The following is a 25,562-nucleotide window of genomic DNA, read 5'->3' on the forward strand; positions in this document are numbered from 1 at the left end:
TTCAAGTCCTTTGCCTATTTTTAAATTGGGTTCTTTGTTTTTCTGTTGTTGAGTTTTAGAAATTCTTTATAGATTCTGGCTATTACTCCCTTATCAGATATGTGATTGGTACAAAATTTTTCCCATTCTGTGAATTGATTTTTTGTTCTGTTGATAATGTCATTTGATATGCAAAGGTTTTATTTTTGATAAGGTTTACATCATACAGTTTTAAGTTCTTTTAAACATTTTTGTACTGTGTTTCTGAACGTTTCCAATATTTATGAGTTTTGTTGGTTTGATTCTTTAATTTGTTATTCTGCAGACTCATGGTGACATGTTTCCTCATGTGTTTAAAAGTTTTTGAGTATTAGCTCTTAAAAGTATTTCTGGAGAAGTCTGAAACCTGGATTATGGTGCATTACTCCAAGTGTCTTAGGTGCATGACCAACACAGGACTACTTTAAGTTTATTGGCTTGAAATTTTGGGGCCACATGGGTCCTTTTGAAATGAAGCAGGAAACTTATTTGAAGGCTTGTTCATGGTTATCAGTTGTCTGAAGTAATTTTCTTCTTTTACCTATTATTAAGATCCAGACTAGCAAGTTTCTTTCTCCCTCTCTTCCTTCCTCCCTCTCTGTTTTTCTTTTTGTTTTTTAATGGTTTACCCTTACTCTGAGGATCCCAGTTTTATGTGGAGGGATGTCCTGTTAGTCCCCATCTTAGGAGGTCCCTGATTTTATCTTGTGACTTTACCTTTGGGCAGCTGTCAGAATGGAAACTCAAAGTCACCTGGGATTGGCAAATGTCTCTAGGGTAAGTGCATAAGTGGCATCTTTCATCTTCGGATCCCTGCTTTGGTTACCTTTTAGCTTCTGAGGATTTCTTAATTTCTTGTAAGCTCAGCAATACATTAAAAAATGTAGAAATATTTTATCCACCATTTTTATTTGGTTTTAGCCAAAGAGTTGTTCAGAGTATCTTGAACCGTCAGGAACCGAAGGTCCCTCATTTTAAAAATGCAATGTTTCAAATAAATAGAGAAGTATGTAGAACAATGTAAATCATAACCATGTACCCATCTCCTGGGTTAACAAATGTTAATATAGCCATTTTACATAAAATTTTAAAAATAATCTATCACAGATAAAATTGAAACCTCCTTTGAGTCCCTTTTAGATACCATTCTCCAGCCTCTGCTTCTTCATCCCCGAAGATAACCATAATTTTAAAATTGTTTGTCCTTACCTTCCATGTTTTTACACTTTGCCCACAAAGGAAAATAAAAACTACCATACTTTAAAGTTTTTGAAATTTTATATAGATGATATATTGTATATATTCTGTCATTTGCTTTCTTCATTCAGAGTAACTTTCAGAGTTTATCCACTTTGGTAAATAGAGCTCCAGTTCACTCTTACCTGCCTTATAAACCATTATATGACAGTATTATAGAGTATTTCCTGTTGATGTAATTCAAATTGTTACTCTTTTTTGTTAGGATAGTGCGGAAGGAACGTCTTTGTTGACCTTCTATGTGTGTGGGAGAGGTTCTCTAGGGAATAAATGCTTAGGAATGAATTTTTGCATACCTTGCTGTTCAGGGCCACCAACTTTTTCTAGGTAATTCTAAAATCCAAATGAATGTTCCATTTTAGATTATCATAAGTTTATAACTATGTACAGTACCCCCAAATTCCAAGCTCTTGTTTTTGTACTATTTTTTTTTAATCTGCATCATTTTACATTCCCCCTCAGAAATAATAGCTTGTTGTTTTAATTTGCATTTCAGTGGTTACTAGTGAGGTTGAGTATGTTCTTACGTTTATTAGCCATTTTTGCTTTCTTCTCTGTGATATATCTGGCCTCTTGTTCATTGGCCACTTTTCTATTGCATTGTGTAATTGTTTGGATTGGATTAGGCAGCATGTAACGGAAAACTCCAATATCAGACAACTGATAACCATGAACAAGCCTTCAAATAAGTTTCCTGCTTCATGTCATGTCTTTTAAAAAAGGATTATTTTTTCTCACATAAAATGTGGAGTTAAAGTGATCTGAGGATGGTCTAGTGGCTCCAGGATAGCATCAGGGGCTCATGCTGCTGCTGCTGCTGTTTTTTTCTTTTTCTTTCTATTTCTGTATTTATAATTCTTAGCTGATGTCTCCCATCTTCTAGGTCTTCTTGTGGTCTAAGATGATTAGTAGAACTACAGCCACCATATCCATTTCCGGGGGGCAGGAAAGAAGATCCACTGACAAAAGAAAAATATGTTTTCAGCTGAATCAGCTCCCTTTAGGAAGTCCTATCCCAAGCTTTGTTTACATCTTATTGGCATAACTTGTCCTGGCAGGGCACTGGGAAATGTTACTTAGCTGGGCGCAGTGCTGTATATTCAAGTTCTTTACCAAGGAAGAGGAGTGACTATTGAGGAGGTAGCTGTCAGTTTCTGCTATAAGTTATCTTCTGTGGGAGTTTTTATATTCTGAATACTAGTCCTTTGTTAATTATATTCAGCACTGTTATTGTCTTCTGATCTATGACTGGTCTTTCACATACAGTTAATGTTTAGAAGGTTATAATTTTAATGGTCGAATTTATTAATTTTTAAAAAGATTTATGCGTTTTATAAAGTTTAAAATAATCCTTCCGTACTCTGACATATTTTCCTATGTTTTCTTTTTTATTTTTTTTTTAAGATTTTATTTATTTATTTTATAGAGGGAGAGAGCACGAGCAGGAACGCAGAGGGAGAGGGAGAGAGAATCTCAAGCAGACTCCATGGGAGCCTAAGACGGGGCTCAGTCGCAAGACCCTGAGATCATTACCCAAGCCAAAACCAAAAATACACCCAACCAACTGTGCCACCCAGCGCCCCTCTCCTATGGTTTCTTTTTAGGTTTTGTCATTAGTTTTTTAAAGTTTTGCTTTTCATTTTAAATCTTAAATCTACCTAGAATTTATTACTTTGTATGGTATGAGTAAATACCTGATCTTTTGTTTTTGCTTATAAGTAGCCAACTTTCCTGTGCCATTTATTGTATAGTCTAGCCTTTCCTCACTAATTTGTCATATGTCATGGGTCTGTTTCTGGGAATTCTCTGCTCCCGTGTTTGTTTTTTCCTACTCAACTACTATTTTTAAAAATTATTATAATGCCTTTATAAGTGTTCATATTTGGTTGTATAAGACTGCCTTGTGTTTTTTTTTTAAGTTTTTATTTAAATTCCAGTGAACGTACAGTGTAATATTTTAGGTGTACAGTTTAGTGTTATAGTACTTCATACAACACCTGGTGCTCGTCACAAGTGCTCTCCCTAATCCCCATCACCTATTTCACCCATCCTCCCATCCTCCTTTCTTATTCTTTCCCCACATTTTAAATAGTTTTTTTGAACCTCAAAGTGTTATTTATTTATTTACTTCTTACCTATAATATTTTAGTAGTTTCAGGTATACAATATAATGACTCAGTATTTGTATTGTGAAATGATCACAATTAATTAATACCTGTCACCATACATACCTACTAAATCTTTTTCTCATGATGAGAACTTTTAAGATCTACTCTCTTAGTAACTTTCAAATATGCAATACAATATTATTATTATTTTTTAAAGATTTTATTTATTCATGAGAGACAGAGAGAGAGAGAGAGGCAGAGGGAGAAGCAGACTTCCCGCGGAGCAGGGAGCCCGATGTGGGACTCGATCCCAGGACTCTGGGATCATGACCTGAGCCGAAGGCAGACGCTTAACCATCTGAGCCACCCAGGCACCCCGCAATACAATACTATTATAGTTACCATTGTATACATAGCATCCCCATGACTTATTTATTTTATAACCGGAAGTTTGTACCTTTGACCCCCTTCACCCATTTCATCCTCCTCTTCCTCACAGCCACCAATCTGTTCTCCATATCTATGAAGAGCTATTTTTTGTTAGATTCCACATGTAAGTGAGATCTTTCTCTATAAGTAAATATTTTTCTCTGTCTCACTTATTTCACTTAGGCATACTGCTGTCAAGGTTCTTTTTTCCTAGTTAATTTGATTCTTTTTGGCCTTTTTCTTACATGTTTTGGGATCACTTTGTCATATTCTGAGATGAACCATAAGGTTCATTGGGATTTAAATTGGAGTTGTATTAATTATTGTAGATTAATTTGGGGAGACCCATGTGTGTATTTTTTTTTTTTTTAAGATTTTATTTATTTGACAGAGAGAGTGAGAGAAGGAACACAAGCAGGGGGAGTGGGAGAGGGAGAAGCAGGCTTCCCACAGAGCCGGGAGCCTGATGTGGGGCTCGATCCCAGGACCCTGGGACCATGACCCGAGCCGAAGGCAGACGTTTAACCGACTGAGCCACCCAGGTGCCCGGACGCATATGTGTATTTTTAACTGCAGTTCTCTTACCACTTATGAGATGCATTCATTAGCATCATTAGATGGTAACCCTGACTTGCCTGAAGGTATCCTTGCCTGGAAGTTTCCCAACTACTATGCTACAGAGATGGGATTAGAAACCTGGTCATTTTGTTTCAGTATCCCTTTTTTTTTTTTTTTTAAGATTTTATTTATTTGAGAGACAGAATGAGAGAGAGCGAGCACATGAGAGGGGGGAGGGTCAAAGGGAGAAGCAGACTCCCTGCCAAGCAGGGAGCCCGATGCGGGACTCGATCCAGGGACTCCAGGATCATGACCTGAGCCGAAGGCAGTCGCTTAACCAACTGAGCCACCCAGGCGCCCAGTATCCCATTCTTTTAATTAAAGGGGACTGTAAGATTGTTTAAAAGGGTTTTTAAGGTAGGGTAAACCTGTTTGTAAGCAGAAAGCAGGGTGCCATTGCTTAGTATAACTTTAAGATAAAGAAGTGAGAAGAGATGAGGGAGGAAATGAGGTGATACGTGAGTGGGGAGCCAGTGCGGCAGGAATGGGAGGAGGATTTAGATTTCAGAGAAAGTAGAGGGGGAGGGAATATTTTGTTAAGAAGTTGGAAAAGGTGATAGAATAGTCCTTTTGAAAAGGAAGATACATAAAGGAGCTAATTATACAGGAAGGCTTTCACTTTGGGAAAGAAGAAGTAAGGTCATTTTCTGAGAGATTGGAGTACCTGGGTATCATGAGATGAGAGGTTTGAGAGAAAAATAGATTTGAAAGGACAGCTTTTGGGAATGTGCTAGGAAATCACAAGAGATTAATTAGGGCACATCTCTCAAATTTGTTTAGCTGGAAAGTTCCAGTATCTGGAATTTACTCTTTGTGGAATGCTGTGAAATATTGGTATGATACATTTAAAGTAATAAAGTATATCATTATGTGTTATGGATTTAAATTTAAGTAGGAGCAATGGTAAGTTCCAAAGGTTGAAGAAAAGATTATAGAGAGAAAACTAAAAATTGAATAAATTCTTAACTTAAAGTCTTCAGTGAATGAATGAAAAACTACCAGTAAATATGTTTTTAGGTAGTACATCTGTGATTTTCTAATTTGAACATTAATCCATGCTCTCTCTCTAAAAAATGAGAGCGCAATTAGAGCTAAGAAAATTCTTATTATGAACTCTATGGCATGACTTCCAGTTTTGTTTTCTACTTTTGTAGCTTGTTTCCTATCTACAAGCTGTGCCTGATTTTTTGATCTGACTTTGATTTTTTTTTTCATGGTCCTGTAAATAATAATGTTTATAGTAAGCCAAGAATATTATTCAGATTTCTCTACTAGCTATCTGACAAACTAGTCTCAGCTGTATCTCCTCATTAGTACTAAAAGAGAGTCAAATCATGGGCTTTGATGTCACACAGACTTAAGATGAAATTCTGGTTATGATATTTATTGTGATCTTGGGCATGTGACAATCTGTGAATCTAAGTTTCTCCATATGTAAAAGAGAGGAAATAATTCGTACAGGGATGTTGCTGTGATTAAATGAGAGAGTGTATGTAACTTAGCACTCTGCATGAGGAATAATTGGTGCTATTGTGGTTAACCTTAATAAAAGTTATTTTAGCTGCCCAGGGAAAGAAAGAGTCTAAAGGTCTCATAGGATTTAGCAAGTGGGGTTTCTGGCTTTTTGAGGACAAGTTTAGCATGATGACAGAGAGACCAGAATGCAGTTAGTAGCAGAAATGATAGGCTGTCATAATTATTTGTGTGATTATTTGATTAATGTCTGTCTTTTCTAAGATTCAGAACTCTTAAGGGCAGGGATGTTTTCCCCTATTTTTACATCCTTTGCTTCTGACATGGTGCTTGAAGTATAATAAATACTTTTTACACTCAGTAAATACTTTTTGAGTAGAAATTATTTAGGTACTTTGGTTCTCCCAACCCCCCCCCCAAAAAAACCCCTCATATTAAATATGTCATTTAATCCATCTCTAAGTGTATTTTGAGTTCTAGCTTCAGATGCCCTTGGCTGTGTGTTACCAACGGTGTTTTCTAAGGATTTTTTATAAATTGAAGGTGGCCTGGATATGGTGTAGGCTGGGCCAGAAACACCAGTATATTGAGTTAGGAATTTGTGAGCTTCAGGTTTCCTGCTAGTGTGACTCTTTAGAAAAACCTATCAATTTTTCTCTGATGTTTCTTTTGTTTTCCTGAAGATACCTGGAATTGCTCATCTGCTGTTTCCTCTTACCATTACTGTACTCTGCTACCACCTGCTATTTCTTCCAGCTCTTCTGATTCATTTGACTCCACCTCTGAAGTGTGAGCTTTTTTAAAGCTTTTACTACTAGTGACAATGAAAGAACATAAACTGACAATACAAAAAGATTCTTTTACTATTATTATTTCTTTACTGAAACTTTACAAACTATGTAAAACACTCTAATGTCGGTTTTGGGTGCTAGAGGAGGACTTTTAGAGGGAATTTATTTCCTTTCTACCCCTAAGCTTTAAACATGGTGAGTCTTACGTGGTACTGAGCCACCTAAGTTGTAGTTTCTGTTAAAGAGTTAGGGCCCTAGGGTCAGTTTCCAACTCTGTTTCCTATTTGACCTTGAACAAATTGATTACTCCATTCCTCAGTTTCCTCATCTGTAAAATGGGGATAATAATAGTTTCTTCCTCATAAGGTTATTAGGATTAATGAGATTATATATCTGCGTGCCATCCATCTATTGAAAATAATGCCTTGCAATGCTAAGTACTCAGTAACTGTTAGTTATTGTGTTGCCTCTCCTTTTGGTATGTGCAAGGCTCTAGGAATTTAAGAGATGAGTAAAATAAAGCTTCTGGTGTCAGAAAAGTCAGAGAAAAGGAAACAGGGGCAAGCAAATACTTGCAGTACATTATGGTAAGTTGGGTAGTAGAGATACGTAGTGTATCCTACAAGGTGAGATAGAGACATCATTTGTGTTCAGGCTGACTGGGGAAAGGTCAGGAAAAACTGATGAAGGAGAGACTGAAGCAGAATTTGAAGGATGAGTTCTGGTTTCTGAAGAGGAAGGAGTTTGACAGGTGGAGGTTCTATAGGTCGTACTATCTAGGGACTTTGGAGGAAAAAATGCATATTTTTTGTTTAAGCTCCCCGCCTCCTAAATCTCTGGGGGCTGGGAATCTCTTTTGTGGTTTTTTGTATTGTTTTGCTTTTAACAAAAAAGCTCAGGACTCACCGATGCAACCATTGCCAAGTCATTTTCTTTTTTTTTTTTATTTTTTATTTTCTTTTTTTTTTTAAAAGATTTTATTTATTTATTTGAGAGAGTGAGAGAGAGCATGAGAGGGGAGAGGGTCAGAGAAAGAAGCAGACTCCCCACTGAGCGGGGGAGCCCAATGTGGGACTCAATCCTGGGACTCCAGGATCATAACCTGAGCTGAAGGCAGTCGCTTAACCAACTGAGCCACCCAGGCGCCCCTGCCAAGTCATTTTCAAAAAGAATTAAAAGTTTTGGGTTTTGGGAAACTAAAGTGAATACCATATTGCCATTCAATGAATCAGTTGATGATTTTATTGTTTGTATGATAATGTTCAACCAGGTGGTTAAGATAAACCGACTTTTAGATTATACTTCATTACTTAGGAAATCTTAATATTTTATAAATTAAATATCATTCTATCATGGTTAAGTTATATTGAGGCCTGTACTTGATTAAGTATGTGGATATTAGGGTGTGTAAAAATCATTAGCTTTAGGAACTATTTTTGTTTGTAGGATAACAGGCATGATTATTTGCAAAATTATATATATATGCTGCTTTTCAAGGGTGATGAGAAGAATGTTTAAGTCATAATTACCTGGGCAATCCATAGTTGTCGATTTGTATTCATAGCAGTATAACATGTTGCAGTAGTGGTTACTAATATGCTGAGTATTGGGGGTATATTCAGCAGATATTAATGATGAAATATCTTGTAAAAACACAAATTTGTTGAATTAAAAAAATGGGGAGAATGAAGAATTTACAAATGGAAGGACAAAATATTTATATTTAGCGTAGTTAGCTTTCACAGTATTTTATTATAAAGCCTTTTTCAAAAAACATATTAAGAAGAATTTAATGCAATTTTTTTTTTTTTTAAAGATTTTATTTATTTATTTGACAGAGAAAGACACAGCGAGAGAGGGAACACAAGCAGGGGGAGTGGGAGAGGGAGAAGCAGGCTTCCCGCGGAGCAGGGAGCCCGATGCGGGACTCGATCCCGGGACTCCAGGATCATGACCTGAGCCGAAGGCAGTCGCTTAACCAACTGAGCCACCCAGGCGCCCGCAATTTTTTTTTTTTTAAGATTTTTTTATTTATTTGACAGAGAGAGACACAGAGAGAGAGGGAACACATGCAGGGGGAGTGGGAGAGGGAGAAGCAGGCTTCCTGCCAAGCGGGGAGCCCGATGCGGGGCTCGGTCCCAGGACTCTGGGATCGTGACCTGAGCCGAAGGGAGACGCCCAACGACTGAGCCACCCAGGCGCCCCTAACACAATTCCTTAATGAAAATATTTTCATTTTTATCTAGAGAGCTATAGAGGGTGCTGTATCATTAGGAATAGTATCTTAACTGGTTTTAGCTAATTAGGCCAGACTATTGAAGTTCGTTAAGTTCTCTTGGATATACATTTTTGCTCACTATTTTAACTAAAATTATAGTGACTAATGTTGCATAACTGATATACCTTATAGTTTATAATAATGTTGTAACATACTTTGTTGCAAAATGTTTTTTATCAGGGTGCCTGGGTGGATCAGTTGTTGGACATCTGCCTTCGGCTCAGGTCATGATCCCAGGTTCCTGGGATCCAGCCCCGCATCGGGCTCCCTGCTCAGCGGGAAGCCTGCTTCTCCCTCTCCCACTCTCCCTGCTGTGTTCCCTCTCTCGCTGTCTCTCTCTCTCTGTCAAATAAATACATAAAATCTATAAAAAATGTTTTTTATCTTCCAGATTGTTTGAGTATAGTTGAAATTTTGGTCTCCCCATTTCATATTGGTTACAGTAGCAAAGGTTTATTTTCCTACCATCTACCCTGACTCTCCCCTCCCAAATTGAGAATTCTGATAATTTAATTGGTAGGCTTACGTAAGCAATCTCTTCTCTTCAGATGGGTGCCAATGAGTCAAAGATTACCAAGCCATATAATGAGAATATATATTTTAGGTTCAGAAAGGGTATTATCTTTAGAAGGAAAGATTGTTAGAACAAAATGGTATTTAAAAACCTGGCAGACTATAGAAGTCGTGTTTGGTAAGCCAGAAGTCTGGCTTTTCTGCTGACTAATTTATTATTCAGATAGGAGTTTTGTAAATTCTAAACTTCACTGTTCCCTAATTTTTCTAGTTTAATGGTGATTTTAGAAAACTTGAGGTAGAATTATCTGGTAATAACTTTTATTTTAAAGGATTGCTGTTAGAAAACAATTTTTAGTAACTTTGGATTCAGTTTCACCAGTGCTGAAGAATGAGAGATTATTCGAACTTGATGAAGTGATATATTTTGGAATAAAAAGCAGTAAGTTAGCTATTTTTAAAAGATAAGGAAAATGTTAGGTAAGTATCTTCTAAAATGTAGGCAACTTTAAAGGGTTTTCACCCAAACTTTGCCAGGAATTTCTTCCTTTTTCCTGAAACCATATTTTAAATATTTATTACGAAGTTTTATACTGTAGTTTCTTTAAAATAACAAGCAGGAATTTGTCCTCCCATTACCCCCCCCAAAGTGAAAGTATTTTCTCTTGTTGTGGGTTAAAGGTTTGCTATTGTTCAAGCTTTCTTATTAAACAAGTGTACTCTGTTTTTTTGTTTTGTTTTGCTTTTGTTTTTTTTAACTCTCAAGGCACCACCTTCCATGGTTAATAATGAACAACGCCAGCATGCAGAGCACATATTCTTATCATTTAGGAAATCAAAATCACCATTTGCGGTTTGCAAGCATATTTTGGGTAAGTATTCACTTTATAAAAATATTTTTGCAGAATCAAATCTCGTTTTTCTATCTTAAATGTTAGATATTTTAAGGTCCTTTTAAAACAAGCAGGTTTGTATAGTTATAATTTTCCATTAGTAATCACTCTATTGAAGTGGCTTTAAAGATATTCCATAAAGCCAGAGAACTTTGTTTTTACTTTGAATTTTCTTCCCCTGAATATAGTATTCAATAATTTGTTTTATTATTGACCATAACATGAAGGCTGTTAATGGTGGGGGGGAAAGTCTAATAGTTTTTCAGTTGTTTTCAAGAGTGCTATCACTTATCATAGGAAATGTACTATAAAATATCTTATCCTAGTGTTTTAAAATTACTGTTTTTGGAGGTTTCAACAGTTTTTCTTTTAGTTTTATTAAAAAAATTTTTTAACCGCATACTTTGTACTCAGCTTGCTTAGCAAATATTAGTCAATTCTGTGTAGGTTATCACTGTATATTTTTAAATGAAGCATTTTTACTCTTGTAAAAATGTTATATGAGTACCTTTTATCTGACATGTATAGAAATGATCTCTTTCCTTTAAAAATAATCACAAAAGTTATAAGTCTTGTCCAAAAATGGTATTTTCTAAAAGATTTACACACACAGTCTTCTGCCTCTTATATGTTTTTCAATAATATAAGAGAGATTTCATTGGTTATTGTTATTTTATACCTTAATTATTTCTGGCTCTTTTTCTTAATTGGAGCCATTTTTTGTGACCCATATTTGAGGCTCTGAGTTATCCTTGCCCACAAAATTGATTAGTTGTGTATTAAGAACTAAAATATCTGACCTTTTATTCTTGTGCTTTTAGTAAGACTTATCTGTTAGCCAATCTGGTTTCCAGATTGAAATAGCCTATAATTAAAATTATGTTAATAATGCTTTACATAAAGGGCTTATAAATGAGTTGTTCGACTGGAGTAGAAAGAGCATTGCTGTAGGTACTGTGAGATCTGGGCACCAGTGGTGCCTGTTGCATGGTATCAACTTGCGGAAGTCACTTAGCCCTTTTTTCATCAATAAGAGGAGAATAGTGGTACCATTTTCCTTAATGGACTTGGTTGCCTTAAGCTGTTATGAGGCACAAATGTAGTAACATTTAAAACCACTTTGTAAACAGTAACGTAAGTGACCCCATTACCTGATTTCAAAAGACATTTTAAAAATAATAACCTTAAAAATGTGCTCTGTTCTCTGTTTGCAAGGAGCTAGCAGTGATGGTGAAGGTGGCTCTGTCTCATTCAGGAGTTAGATCTTACCATTAGAGGGACAGTTTTAATAACCACCTTTTAAATTCTAAATGAGGCAGTTTTGATCTTTTTTATTTTTTATGCTCAGTTTTTATACGTTGGGGTGAATTTGTTTCTGGCACTAAGAAAATTTGTTATCATATGCCTGTGAGGAATATTTAATTTCATGTTAAATTACAAGAAGCAAAACTAAGTATCACTATTAGGAATTTAAGGGAGCCTTTGTCTTTACTGCCTTGAAATTGTTCAGCATTTAGAAATTAGATTTAGAAAGCCATCGTATTAAACTAGTCACCTAAAATAATTTGAGTCTGGTTTTTATGGCATATGCCTTAATTACATTAATTAGGAGTCCATCATTTTCATCTGACTTTCATTGTAATTCAGTTATCATTCTGTACTAGTTGGGAAATAGTTGATCTAAGTTGTAAGTATTTTATTAGAGTGTATTTGTTTATACGACTCTTTCTTTTTTAAGAGTATGTATATTTTATGAAGTACTATTGCTTTGTTATGATTTGAGCTTGTTTTAGAATACTTTTGTTTTCCTGATAAAAATTTCTAAAGAATAGTATTGCTAGTTCCAGCTATGCTTTTAAAATCAGTTTGGGTTTTGAGACATTAACTATTTAAAAGGTTGAGTGCATGTATTATAAGCATAATCTAATCATTAATGTACTGCAAAGCCCTGTGTTACATTAATGTTTACATCTAAACTTCACAGAAAATCTTTCAACTCCTTACTCAGTTGCCACCAGCACAGAAGGGTTAATTCCTCTAAGAAGACTTCTCATACAAGTGGCAGTCAATCGCAATTCAGAATTTTCACATTCTTATTTAGGGATAATATGTCATTTTTATACAGTGTCTGGGTGATATATTCTAATAAAGGGGAGACTTTCTCTTTGATGCTTCCCCTTTCTGGCCTCTTAAACTTCTTCCTTCCCACTTCTGACTTAAGTTTTATGCTTCTTGTTTTTCCTCATTTCTTTCTCTTCTTATGCTTTTATTTTTATTCTAGGTTTACTTTTCTACTCTTCTCTGTGTGTGTGCACACGTGCATGTGCGTGTGCATGTTGCAAGCCTGTGCATTTTTTCTTAAGAGTATTTTTAGACTTCTTCGCTTCAGAAGTCTTTGGCACTTAAGAATTTGCTAGTTTGGTCTGGTGGAATGTGCGTTCACAAATCCTCTGAGTTCTGTTCTTGGTAAAGAAATACCCCCAACTAGTGAGAGATTGGTTCAACGCTTCCAGAACTAACTTTGTAGCATTCTTCTGTCCTCTCAGGGAGAAATGGATTTCTTTAATTTCTTATCTCAGAAGTGGTTGGAACAAAACAAAATGAAACCTGAGACTTACTCTTGATTGGTGTGCCTATGTATCATTAAGCAGACTCTGGAGCTTCTATTGCCTATGCTTTGGACAGAAATCTTTAAGGCCAGAGAGGTAATTGTATGTAGTAGCTGAACATCTGGGACTTGACTACTATAGTTTTAGTTTTCTTTTGAAAATATTTTTTCAGTGTAGTGCTCTGCCTCTCATTATTTCCTTCACTTTAACTTTTGTCTTCATGGTTCTGTGTAGTTTCAGATGGCTGACATGATAGAAATTAATTTTATTTACATAATTATTATTAAAGAAAGTTACTATGGTAGGAAGTGAAAGCTTCCTGCTAAAGTGGCCTAAAATAATTTATTATCTAGACAGTGTCCTGGTCAGTGGAGAATCATCCTAAAAGTATCAAAAATTCTAGATAGATGTGATTTCCTCATGAAAACCTTGCAATTTCGAGCATCTTTAGAGCAGAGAGCAAGAATAAGGCTTGTTTGTCCATGTGAAGTCCTACTAATCTTCTGCTGGTAGCTTTTAGAGAACCATATAGCTTCTTTTGCACATTTATATTACATACAAGTACAGTTTATGAAGGCTAATCATAAGTTTTATGAGAAGGAATAATTCATTAGGTTAGGAAAATTCCTCCTTTTAAATTTGGAATTTGGCTTTCCTTTTTTCAGATCCTCCACTCTTAGAGACAGCTTCATATGGGAGTAGTAATTTAGATATGCCTATTTAATATCAAGCAGAGGTATCTAAGAGTTATCTTGGAAACTTTCAAATGTCATTCACTTTCTGCAGTTATTTCCTCCCCCATCCCTTGCAAATAAAGAAGAGGAGTCAGGAAAAATGGGTTGGATATAAGCACAAACAGTTAGAAATAAGCATGTCTCATTGCTTATGAAAACAAGAAGGTGCTTGTTTGGTCTTCTCTTCTTTGGTGTATATGCTTTTAGGGGCGGGTTAGTATTGCTCAAGGAACATTTACCAGCCATGTGACCTTGAATTTCTTCTCTTAATCTCTGGTTCATCAACACTTTCTTTAGCTATAAAATGCGAAAAATGAATTAGATGATCTTTGGAGTTGTAGTTCCAAAATTCTGTGAGTCCCTAAGATTTTGCTTCTTTGTTAAAACCGATAGTTAAGGATTTCAGGTTTCTTGTCCTTAAAATTTTTACTATTTCAGTAGAAAATGAAATTAGGCCATCAATCATCATTTACTTTCAAGAAGAGGTTTATAAGAGATTGCTTGAATTACCTTTATGAAGCAGTACCATAGTTCTCCTTAAGTGATCTAAATAGATACAGCTAGTTTCTGTTTCAAATCCTCTTTGAATAAAAGTTTTTTGTTTTTTTTTCTCCTGGAACTTTAAACACCTCTTTTTATAGTAGGTTTACATTTTTGGAAGCTGTTGCTTTATCTGTTGATAATATTTTAAAGTTTCTCAATTTTTGTGAGTTCTGATTATCATCTCAATTAGAGTTCATGTTAAGATAGCATGGAATAATCAAACTTAAAAAGAGTCCGAATTGGTTCCTCTTATTAGTTTTTGTATGTTCAAAACTCATATGTAGTAGTCTAAATTGATAGGAATTTATGTAGGGTATACCTTTTCTCATGCATTTTTATAGCTTATTGTGTCAAGATCACTTACAAGATGTTTAAATGACCTAAGCTTGAGTAGGAGAGAATATGATGTGCCTGACTATATCTTCATGTTCTTCTGATAAATTCTTGAAGGTGTCATTCTATGCCTAGAGTTAATTTCTCATGGCTTTCAGATACTCATGTCTAGTGATCTTGGCAAATAACCTGCAGTCTAATCATAGACTTTTCATGGATTTCACATGATGGTTATTTTTTAGAACTTCAGAAAATTTCTACTTTTTCTTGACTTCATTTTGACTGTTTCTCCCTTTTGATAATGCTGTTTGGAAACCGATTGTAGTGATATTGGTGAATGAAAGAAAAAATAGAAAATTAAAATATTTCTTACGTATGTTAATTTTCTATTTTTTCTTTCCCTCCTGATTTAGTTTGTAGTTCAGAAACTATAACTTGCTAGTTAAGGCTGGGTTTTTCTAAGTGTAGCTTTGGAATTTTATTCAGTTTGATCAATATTGCAATCAGAAAATTCACAAGAACTTCTCACCTTGTGTAAATATGACTCAAAAAAAAATTTTTTTTTTAACATTTTGAGAAAAAAAACCTGAACGTGATTGTGTTTATTTCTGAACTTGCTATTGGAGATGGGCCATCCTGCTGAAAGCTTAATCACTTAACAAATATTTTAACAGCATGGCTCATCACAAATAGTAATGTTCAAAGACTAGTTTAAGATATTTTGCAGATACAAAGCTCTATTTTGCACAGGGTGAGAATCTCTTAGGAAATTTTCTGATTGCTTTATATTTTTATTTTTATTTTTTTTAAAGCTGTGTTATTTTTTAGTTCTTCATGCTTTGGAAGTAACAGTTGAAGAGAGGTGAGGAAAGTTTGTGAAAATTGTGATCGGTGATTAGCTGCCACCTGCCTGGGGTGTCTTCTGAGAGGAACTAACCTCTTTGTGGTGCTAGAGCAAGGTCACTGGATTAAAAAAAGAACAGGTAACCATCTTATTCCTTGTCTGAAAAGTTCTGTTTTTAAATTAATAAATGCAAAATGTTCAAAGGAAGATGAACTGCTGTTTAAAGAAAGTTTCTAATTTTCTCCTCAGAAACAAGTAAAGTGGACTATGTCCTCTTTCAAGCTGCCACAGCCATAATGGAAGCAGTTGTCCGAGAGTGGATTCTCTTGGAAAAAGGTAGCATCGAGTCACTGCGAACATTCCTTTTAACATATGTCTTACAAAGGCCTAAGTAAGTATGTGGTGGAGGTACTGCTAAAATGCTTTTGCTGTGCTTCTCTCTCTCTTTTTTTTCTTTTTCTTTTTTTTAATGATAGATGTTTATGGTTAAGCCCTGCTTGGGGCTCATATTTTAAAACTCACACACATGGTTGTGGGTTGTTTTTGGTCCTTAATGAAATACTACTTATTATTTAAGCTTACAATACTAGGTTTTGTTTCTTTGAAAAGATGATGCTGGATGTTAGGTTTTTTTGGTGTTGGTTTAGTTCCAAAGATTTTGGTTATAAATAAAAGTTGATCTTAGACTCAAGTGAAATCCTTTGTACTTATTCTTTTGGTACTTGGTAAGTATTATAAGACATAGGTGAGTATCCTAGGACAGGTGAAGAGGGAAATCTAAGTACCATTAACAAACCAAGTGTTACATATATATGTACACAGAAATGTACATTAATAAGGTAGTAGAAGAGAAAGCACCAAATTTTAATAGTTTCTTTTGGAAAACGGATCAGTTTTAAGAAATGGAATACAAGTAAGTTTTCTTTTTGTGCTATACACATTCTATTGTTTGAACATTTTATAAGATTTGTACGTTCATTCCTTATATGATTAAGTCCCCCAAACACCAAGTCTTCTTTTAAGAAGAGGCAATGCACACTGTATGTATGCCATGTGCGCAGTTGGACAATTGAATACTTTTTTTTTTTTTTTATTCTTATGTTGATCCCCTTGAATACTTTTTATATAGATGTTCATTTCCAAATTCGGTGAAGAAAATGTTATGTAATCAGAAATGCTGGTAATTAGGAATGTCTGATAGTGGCATTAAACATGCATAAAGCTTTAAAAATAATTTAGAACATACCTTTGTTCCTACTGATTGTTCACTAGCAGTCTCTGAGTTCCTAATATTTAATAATAATTACTGCACGAATTTAACACACAGTCAAGTGCTAGTTGCTTTTCGTATGAAGAATGCATGAGAGAAAAAAGGCAAGATTTACTTAGCCTATAAACATTACAAGTGTAATGGGTAAGGTTTTCTATAAATGAATGAATATAAATGTATGTAAAGGGAAGGTTTGGCTTGTTTTTCCCACTTTTAATAGAATAAGGAAAAACTGGGTTTCAAACCTTTCTCTTCTCCTTCACACTGGTTTTCTTTATTTAAATTTTAATTTGTTGTTTGATGAGGCCATTTGGGTGTGATATGATACTGGCTTGCCCTGGAGCTGCTCATTGATCCCCCACCCTCCCCACATGGGAACCACTGAACTCTGGAGAGTTTGGTAAACTTAAATGTGTGGTAGATTTTGATTGTGCATGTGATCTCCTGTACTATCCAAAAATAATCTCATTCTTTTTTTTTTTTTTTAAGATTTTATTTATTTGAGAGAGAGCAAGTACATGGGAGAGGGAGAAGCAGACTCCCTGCTTAGCAGAGAACCCAACGCAGGCCCGATCCTAGGACCCTGAGATCATGACCTGAGCTGAAGGCAGACACTCAACTGACTGAGCCACCCAGGCGACCCGGAAATAATCTCATTCTTAAATAATTTTCATTAGTTCAAGGAGCTCTTTTGGAGCTGATTGTAGTTCACATATATATTTTCTCCCAAACTCTTTAAAAACAAAACTCTCAGCAAAGTTAAAGGAAGAGTACAGTGAACACACACATACTCTTTTCCTAGTAGGGGTTCAGTTAACATTTTGTCACATTTGATTTCTCTTATATATGTGCATTTACCCCCCAAACCACCTGAAAGTATGCCGCAGAAATCATGATACTTCATCCTTAAATACTTGAGCATCTCTCCTGAGAGCATAATCTCAATACTCTTGATATAATTGGCTTATCTGTATTGATCTAATGTAATTCTGATTATTTATTTTCATTTCCTCAGTTTTCTGAATAATATTATCGATATCGTTTCCTCCTTTATGTTACTTGTTTGATCCAGGATTTAACCACAGATTCTATGTTGTATTTAGTTGTCATGTCTCTTTAGTCTCTTTTAATCTGGAATAATTCTGCCCTTTTTTTTGTTTTTCATGACACAGCCATTTTTATCTTGTAGAATTTCCTACAGTATGGACTCAAGTCAAGTGAAAACCGTTGGTATACTGCATAGGTAGAATACCATGAATACTATGTTCATAGTGTTGTATACTTCTCATTTGGTGCACAGGGTTTTTTCTGTTTTTTTCCTCCTAATTGAGATAACATTTATATAGAGTAAAATGGAAGGTGCACTTGACAGTATAGCAGAGTGGTTGAGAAAGGGACTGTGATTTCCACTTCTGCCATTCTCTGTGCACGGGCAGATGACCCTCTTTGTACATTAGTTTTTTTAATTGTTGTTATTATTAATTAACTGTTAGAGTTAATATTATTTTACTCAAAAGATAGTTATGAGGATTAAATGTATTAATTTTTGTGAAGGTGGTTTATAGGAAGCCTTGCATACCATAAGCATCAACAAATGTTAGCCATTATTATTTATTTTCCTAGTAAGTTATAATTCTTGCCAGTGGACTTCCTTAAAACTAGCTTTGTGGGGGAGCCTGGGTGGCTCAGTTGGTTGAGCATCTGACTCTTGGTTTTGGCTCAGCTCATAATCTCAGGGTCATGGGATCAAGCCCTGCATCAGGTCCCTGCTGAGTGGGGAGTCTGCTTAGAGATTCTTTCCCTCTGCCCCTCCCCCCAGTCACACACACATGCATAAGCCCCCCCCTCAAATAAATAAATCTTTAAAAAATAAATAAAACGAGCTTTATGTACATTTCCTAGGAGTAGTCCATATATTTGAAATTATTGTGTTCCCCCAAAAGTATAAAAATTCACTTTGGTCAACTCATATTCTTCCACATAATGGATCTCTGCATTTATTTGTTTAATGAATACTTCGAGTCTGTATTTTGAAGGAATACTTTTCACTTCAGTCTTGACATAGGGAGACATGTTTGTATAAATGTCTAGTAAATGCCCATCATGTGTTGGGGGAGCCCTCCTTAGTAATGGCCCACCACGTTCAGGGAGCTGTTCAGGGAATGTCTCTGGAGAAAGTGGCATCACGATCTTGGCAGAGGACATAGACATTTAAAGGCCTGGAAGTGCATGTGCATTGTGCCAGGAACTGAAAGAAGCTCAGTGTTTCTGTAGTTTTGAGTGTATGTGGGTGGGGGGAGATTAGAGAGGGCAGCAGGTATACCTGACCATGAAGGGCCTTGGAAGTGGGTGACTGTATCATTTATGTCCAAATGGGGACACTTTCCAGGGTTAAAGAAAACACTATTAGTAAGTAATGATGTAAGACAACAGGTAAATTGGGAGCGTCCAAAGAAAGCTGGGCTGGGTCCCACTGCTTGTAAGCCATGTTAAGGAATTTGTAGTTTATCCCAAGGACACATGGTTGTCATATCCTGTGGCATTCTAGAGTCTGGATTATAAAGCTCAGAGTTATGTTTTCTGAACCTTATCTTTAAGAAAAGGTTGTGAAAAGACAGTTAAATCTCTATTTCCTTGTGGTCTAATAGACTTTGTAGAATGCCTCCAGTTGGGATCGGTGCTTCTGCCATCACACTGAGGAGCACAGTTTAGATAGGAAATTTTTAAAAGTTTTAAAAAAATTTGTATGTGTCCATAATATATCATGGGTAGCTAGCATGTTGCCTTTTCACATTAAAGGAAATGAATTTAAGATTATACCACTGGGTGGAGATGGATATTAGATCAGAATTTCTTATGATAGAATCATAAGCTGGCTCTTAGTGAACTGACTTGAATCTATTGAACACTGCCTGAAGCAGCTAACACTTACCGAGCACTTAGTATGCACTGGGCACAGTTTTAAGAACATTTAATCCTAGTAACAACTCTGTTACTGTTACCCCCTTTTAATAGATGAGAAAGCTTGAGGCTCTGAAACTGTCTTGCTCAGGGTCACATAGCCAGTAACATAATGGAGTGTAGATTCAAATCCGGATCTTATGCCTTTGGACACTGTGCATAACCAGTAGGCTATACTACCCTCATAGGCAAAGCAGTGTTATTAGTAGCTTCAGACATAGTGAGAAATTTGGAGTATTTTTATATTAGATTCATGTAAAGGTTTTCACAATGATTTTTATGTTTTACAGCCTCCAAAAGTATGTTCGGGAACAGATTCTATTAGCAGTAGCAGTAATTGTAAAACGAGGATCCTTAGATAAATCAATTGACTGCAAAAGCATTTTTCATGAAGTCAGCCAGTTGATAAGTAGTGGCAATCCCACTGTGGTAAGTACGCTATCTGTATTTATAAATATTTAAAATTTTTATTTTGCATGACACAAATAACAGTAATGATATCTACATTAAAGAACAAGTGCACAGTCTGAGAAGCAATTTTCATTTGTTCATGTTTTCTTTTAGTCCTTTTTTATGTTTACATACTATCGATATTGTGTACTTTGCTTTTTCATTTGACTCTGTTTTTCCATGTTGGCATTGTTGATAATCAGCATTTTAATGGTATAAAATATTATAAGCCAATACACTGTAATATTCTTAAACATTTCTATTGAGCGTTTGTCCTCATTTAATAAACTGTTGACAACTGCTAGTGATAATAGAAATGTTTGAATAAAATATAAAATGATATGTAATGTAACAAAAATTATTTAAATGTTGCTGTACTAATGGGTCAAGGTATACTTTGACCACCAGTATTAACTGAACAAATTTGAGAACGTTGTTCTTGACCGAATTACTCTGGGGAACCTGTTTTTTTCCCCTTTCAGTCTCCTGTCTACCTTTTGAGAACTAGTCATGCCTAGAGAGTGACTGGTAGTAGCCTCCTGTCAGAGGCAGGAGGAGTTGGAGTTGGTGTTAGTGATCAGCTGTGATCCGTGGTTAGAACTTTTGACTGTTATCAGCTGAAGGATGTTGTGGAATTGGGATTGGTAATACCTGGCTCTTCTGATTTTCAGGTATTAAATCTTTAAATATTTTGGGTAGTCATTTGGAAGATATTTATGTGAGGCTATACACCTTACAACTTCTTATGAATTACTTTACATTTTCAGTGGCCCCTCAGTGAGTGGTATGATTTTAATAATATATTTGATTGTTTGAGGTTAGGGTGTAGGTACATTTTTGGAGTACTCTAACATTGTCCCTTACTTTCCATAGTATCTTGGATCTCCCACCCCTCATACCTCTTACCATAAGCAGATGTGCACTCTCTTCTTTGCTCTAGCCATCTGTCCACCACTGTGGCTTGGATCCCCAGTCTGATGTACCAGGGTCTCAACTGAAGGACTGCGTAAGCAAGTTGTCAGGACGTTGGAACTTCTTCTACATACCCAAAGTATATTTTGTTTTTCCTTTGGAATGCACCAGTGGTCATATATCTATTCTTTTTCCTTATCAACTTTATTGAGGAATAATTTACTTGTGTTACCATATCCATTTAAAATGTACACTTCTGGGGCGCCTGGGTGGCTCAGATGTTAAGCGTCTGCCTTCGACTCAGGTCATGATCTCAGGGTCCTGGGATCGAGCCCCGCATCGGGCTCTCTGCTTGGTGGGAAGCCTGCTTCTCCCTCTCCCACTCCCCCTGCTTGTGTTCCTTCTCTCACTGTGTCTCTCTCTGTCAAATAAATAAATCTTGTTGGGGCGCCTGGGTGGCTCAGTTGGTTGGGCGACTGCCTTCGGCTCAGGTCATGATCCCGGAGTCCCTGGATCGAGTCCCGCATCGGGCTCCCTGCTCAGCGGGGAGTCTGCTTCTCCCTCTGACCCTCCGCCCTCTCATGCTCTCTGTCTCTCATTCTCTCTCTTGCAAATAAATAAAAAAATCAAATAAATAAATCAATAAATCTTGAAAAAAAAATAAAATGTACATTTCTTTGGTTGTGACAGTTGTGTATGAACGACCGTCACAGAACAGATACAGAACAGTTTTTGATTGTGTAGATATTATGTTCTTTGCCATTTTTGCAGCAGATTTCTTCAGGAGTACTGCTCTCCGGTAGAACTTCCTGTGTTGATGCAGATGTTCTGGATCTCTGCTCCCAATATGCAGCCACTACACCAGACACATGTGGCTTTTGAGCATTTGAAATGTGGCTGGTGTGACTGAGGAACTGAATTTTTATTTTTTATTAATTGAAATTCAAATAGTTGCACATAGCTTGTGGCAACCATATTGGACAGTGTAGTTCTAGAGACTTTGATAATCCAAAGGTCTGATTTTATGGGTGTGTTTTTTTTTTTTCCCACTTAGTATTGGAAAGTTTTAATTGCTTACATAAAACTAACAACTTCAAATATGTGCATGTTTGAGTCATTGCATTTTATCAGTCATTTTGGCTTTGTTTTATGTAGTGAGAAGCTCTCTTAAAAATAGTCCTCAAGGTTCCATTTAAGATTTTTAGATAAAAATAATTGGGAAGCTACTTTTTACTTATGTTAATCTTTATACTTTCAGAATTTCTGTTGGTAGACATGGTCTCCATTTCTGATAATGAGCTTTGCTCTTGTGGTGCTGATGCCTCGGGATTGCCTACATTAGTTGTGTAATGGTAATCTTGTTATTTGCATGGATTTTTGTTAGCATTTGTTGCCTAAGTAATGGCCATGTGTGCAATCCAATGGTGGCTGTCATTGATGGCTAATGGAAAAACAAGTAGAGACTATAACTGGCCAGAAGTGGTAGGGAAGGGGTACATGCACCATGATGTTTATAGCAACATTATTGACAGTAGCCAAACTATGGAAAGAGCCTAAGTGTCCATCAACTGACGAATGGATTAAGAAGATGGGGGGGTGTATGTATGTATATATATTTATATATGTTTTATATATATGTATACACACACACACAAAATGGTGTATTATTCAGCCATCAAAAAGAATGAAATCTTGTCATTTGCAGTGACGTAGATGGAGCTAGAGTGTATTATGCTAAGCAAAATAAGCCAGAGAAAGATTTCAGTCATATGTGGAATTTAGGTAACAAAACATATGAACATATGGGAAGGGGGAAGGAAGAGAAGGAAGCAAACCATAAGAGACCCTTAACGATAAAGAACAAATAGGGTTAATGGAAGGAGGTGGGTGGGGAATGGGCTAAATGGATGATGGGTATTAAGGAGGGCACTTGTTATGATGAGCACTGGGTGTTCTGTGTAAGTGATGAATCACTGATTCTACTCCTGAAACCAGTATTATAACACTATATGTTAACTAACTAGAATTTAAATAAAAATTTGGAAGGAAAAAAATAGTAGTACGGAAAAGGTTTAGAACTAAAGCTGCTGCTTAGAAATGTTATCCTAGACCCTACTGCTCTGAATCAAGTTACTCGTCATATTTTAGATTCTACTTGAGGACATACTGTTTTATTTGCTAATCTGCAGTAAAGGAGTCCAGCTCATTGTGATTGACCAGGATTTAAACTTTAGGAAATTAACTGGTAATTCTGGGATCTATATGTTTATGACTAATGCTTTTTCCTTTGTTGGTTTGTTGATCATGTCAGCTGGGATTTCAGTGTTAAGGTAGAATTTCTGTGGCCTGTCCTTATCCCCCACGAGTAGCTTCTTGGCTCCGGATACTGAAGGCACAGGAATTGTGTTCTTCTCTTTCTTTCGCCTTGGGTAATTTGACCCACCACAAAAAGTAGTCCCAATGCAACCTGGCATTTGGATCTTTTTGAGCCACTGAAATAACTGATGTTCTAAGAATGATTGGAACAGATGTAACTGTTGAGAGATTTTGCTCTATTCACAGTGCATACACTCTGAAAATAGTGGATAAATTTAATATCCTCATGAAATATTCCAAAACAGAAAGTTGTTTGTTTGTTTTTTTTAGTTGAATTTCTACTAACAAGATTAAGAACTTTTATAGTAGTACGGAGTCAGTAGTAGGAGGTAGAATTTAATTTCAAGATTACTGGACGAATTTACTTCAGTGACCACACTGAAACATTAAACTAGAAAAGTACTCCTACACTTACACGGTGTTAAATGCCTGCCATGCCACCGTGTGGCCATCCCTATTTGTCCTTGCCTGGCAGCTTGAAACTAGCTCATTTGGCAGGTCTAAAAAAATGAGGTTACAGACCAGTACAACATTTTAATATATTTTCTTCTCTATTTTGTTCTGAGACTAAGAATTTGTGGGAATGCTGTAAGAATTTACTTAAGATTTTCTTAATCTCAGAGACATGAATATTAGTGGGAGGGAGGGTAAAATAGAACGTTAAAATCAGAACACTGAAACTTTCTTTAGAAGAGTAATTTTAAGAGCTATTTAAAAAGAAGAGATACCTGACTGTTGGTTTCCTATAGATGGAAGAGTTGATCTCATGAATTATTTAGTTTACTAACTTTCCCATCATTCCTCTTCTAGAATAATGTTCCCATCAACCTTCACTGGTCAGAAACTGTATGTAGTCTGGCTTTCCCACTTCCCTTTTATATTTTTTGGTGGTCCATCCCCTTATACTAGTCTAAAGTACATGTTCAAATAAGTTTTGGGGCAGTATAGTGTAATAGAACACTGATTCTGATTTTAGATTCACGTTTAGGCTTAAATCACAGCTCTGCCATTTACTACCTTATTAACTTGTACAAATTATTTACCATCTCCAGGCCCTGATTTACTAATACTGTTTGTAAAATAAATGTGATATTGTCCATTTCTGGGGCTCCCCAGACAAGGAAAGACGATGTTAAGTCGATTAGTAAGCATTGAACAAATGTGTTTTATCTTCCTAGTGGTCCAACACCCTTTGCTTAATAGAACTTTGGGACATACACTCTAATACATCATCTCTTTTAATGCAAATAATATTTTAAGTATTGAAATTAGAAGAAAGTATTTATGCGTTTATTCATGAGTGGAAACTAATTGTGTATTTAAAAGAATACGGGTAACTTCCCTTTAAATGCTTTTAAGAAGTCTCTTATAGTGTTAGTTCTTTACAGATAGTTTTATGGAAGAATAACTTATCATAAAACATTTCCTAAGGAGATTGTATTTTTTAAATACAGTCTGTTTTCCAGGTATCATGATGTATTTTCAGAGTAAATGTGTTGGTACAATGATTAAATAATATGTTGTTTCATGCATGTCTTTGTGGACAGGCTGTTTTCTTTCTGTGGTTATAAAGGTTGCTGTGGTTACTTCATCTCGGTTTGTAATAGTATCAGACTCACTCTACTAATTTGAAAGCGTTAGACCTGGAGACTTTACTTCCTAAGGAAATTAGCTAGATTTTTTATTTTAAATAAACATTTAAGCTAAATCTATTTAATGTTTATTTCCTTTGAAAGTAGTAGGCATATGTTAAATCACTTTTAAATAAGCTGTTTAATTTAGCATTTAAGCCTCCTGTCTTCCTCTTTGCCATGCTAGAGAGAAGTGGGTGAGAAATTCACTTGTCTACAGCAGTGATGCCCCTGGATGTGAGAGCCAACCTAATCTCTCTTATCACAAGTCTCATTGATGTTTGCTTAGAAGAACAGCTGGAAGTCTGCTTTATGTATGGCAACCTTTCATAAAGTTTATTCTTGGTAATAAATCTCCTGGGGTAAGAGCCAGGCTATTATAAGAGACAATCCTCTCTCTGAACAAGAGTATATTATTTTGTCAGCTGGAGTTAGTGTTTGAATATCTTGTGCTTATGACAATAAGCTGGTGAGTAAGGCAAGCTATCTCTGAAGGGTATTTTTTCACTGTTGAAATTAAT

At 35.8% G+C, this 25,562-nt stretch overlaps 1 protein-coding gene across 4 annotated transcripts in view; it reads left to right on the forward strand.

Moving 5' to 3' along the window:
- Positions 1-25,562, forward strand: part of XPO4 (exportin 4) — a 140,151-nt gene that overhangs the window by 20,530 nt on the left and 94,059 nt on the right. For 3 of the 4 annotated variants that reach the window (XM_064586304.1, XM_064586305.1, XM_064586306.1), the window contains 3 exons: positions 10,252-10,357; positions 15,691-15,832; positions 19,963-20,101. In XM_064586304.1, coding sequence (XP_064442374.1) covers positions 10,252-10,357; positions 15,691-15,832; positions 19,963-20,101 — 387 coding nt within the window. Of the gene's footprint in view, positions 1-10,251; positions 10,358-15,690; positions 15,833-19,962; positions 20,102-21,062; positions 21,174-25,562 lie in introns of all 4 variants that reach the window. The other variant, XM_064586303.1, reaches the window with a different exon arrangement.

Source organism: Mirounga angustirostris, unplaced genomic scaffold (assembly GCF_029215605.1).
Source record: "Mirounga angustirostris isolate CCGP_5_RB_7025 unplaced genomic scaffold, mMirAng1.0.hap1 SCAF_3, whole genome shotgun sequence".
Taxonomy (NCBI): domain Eukaryota; kingdom Metazoa; phylum Chordata; class Mammalia; order Carnivora; family Phocidae; genus Mirounga; species Mirounga angustirostris.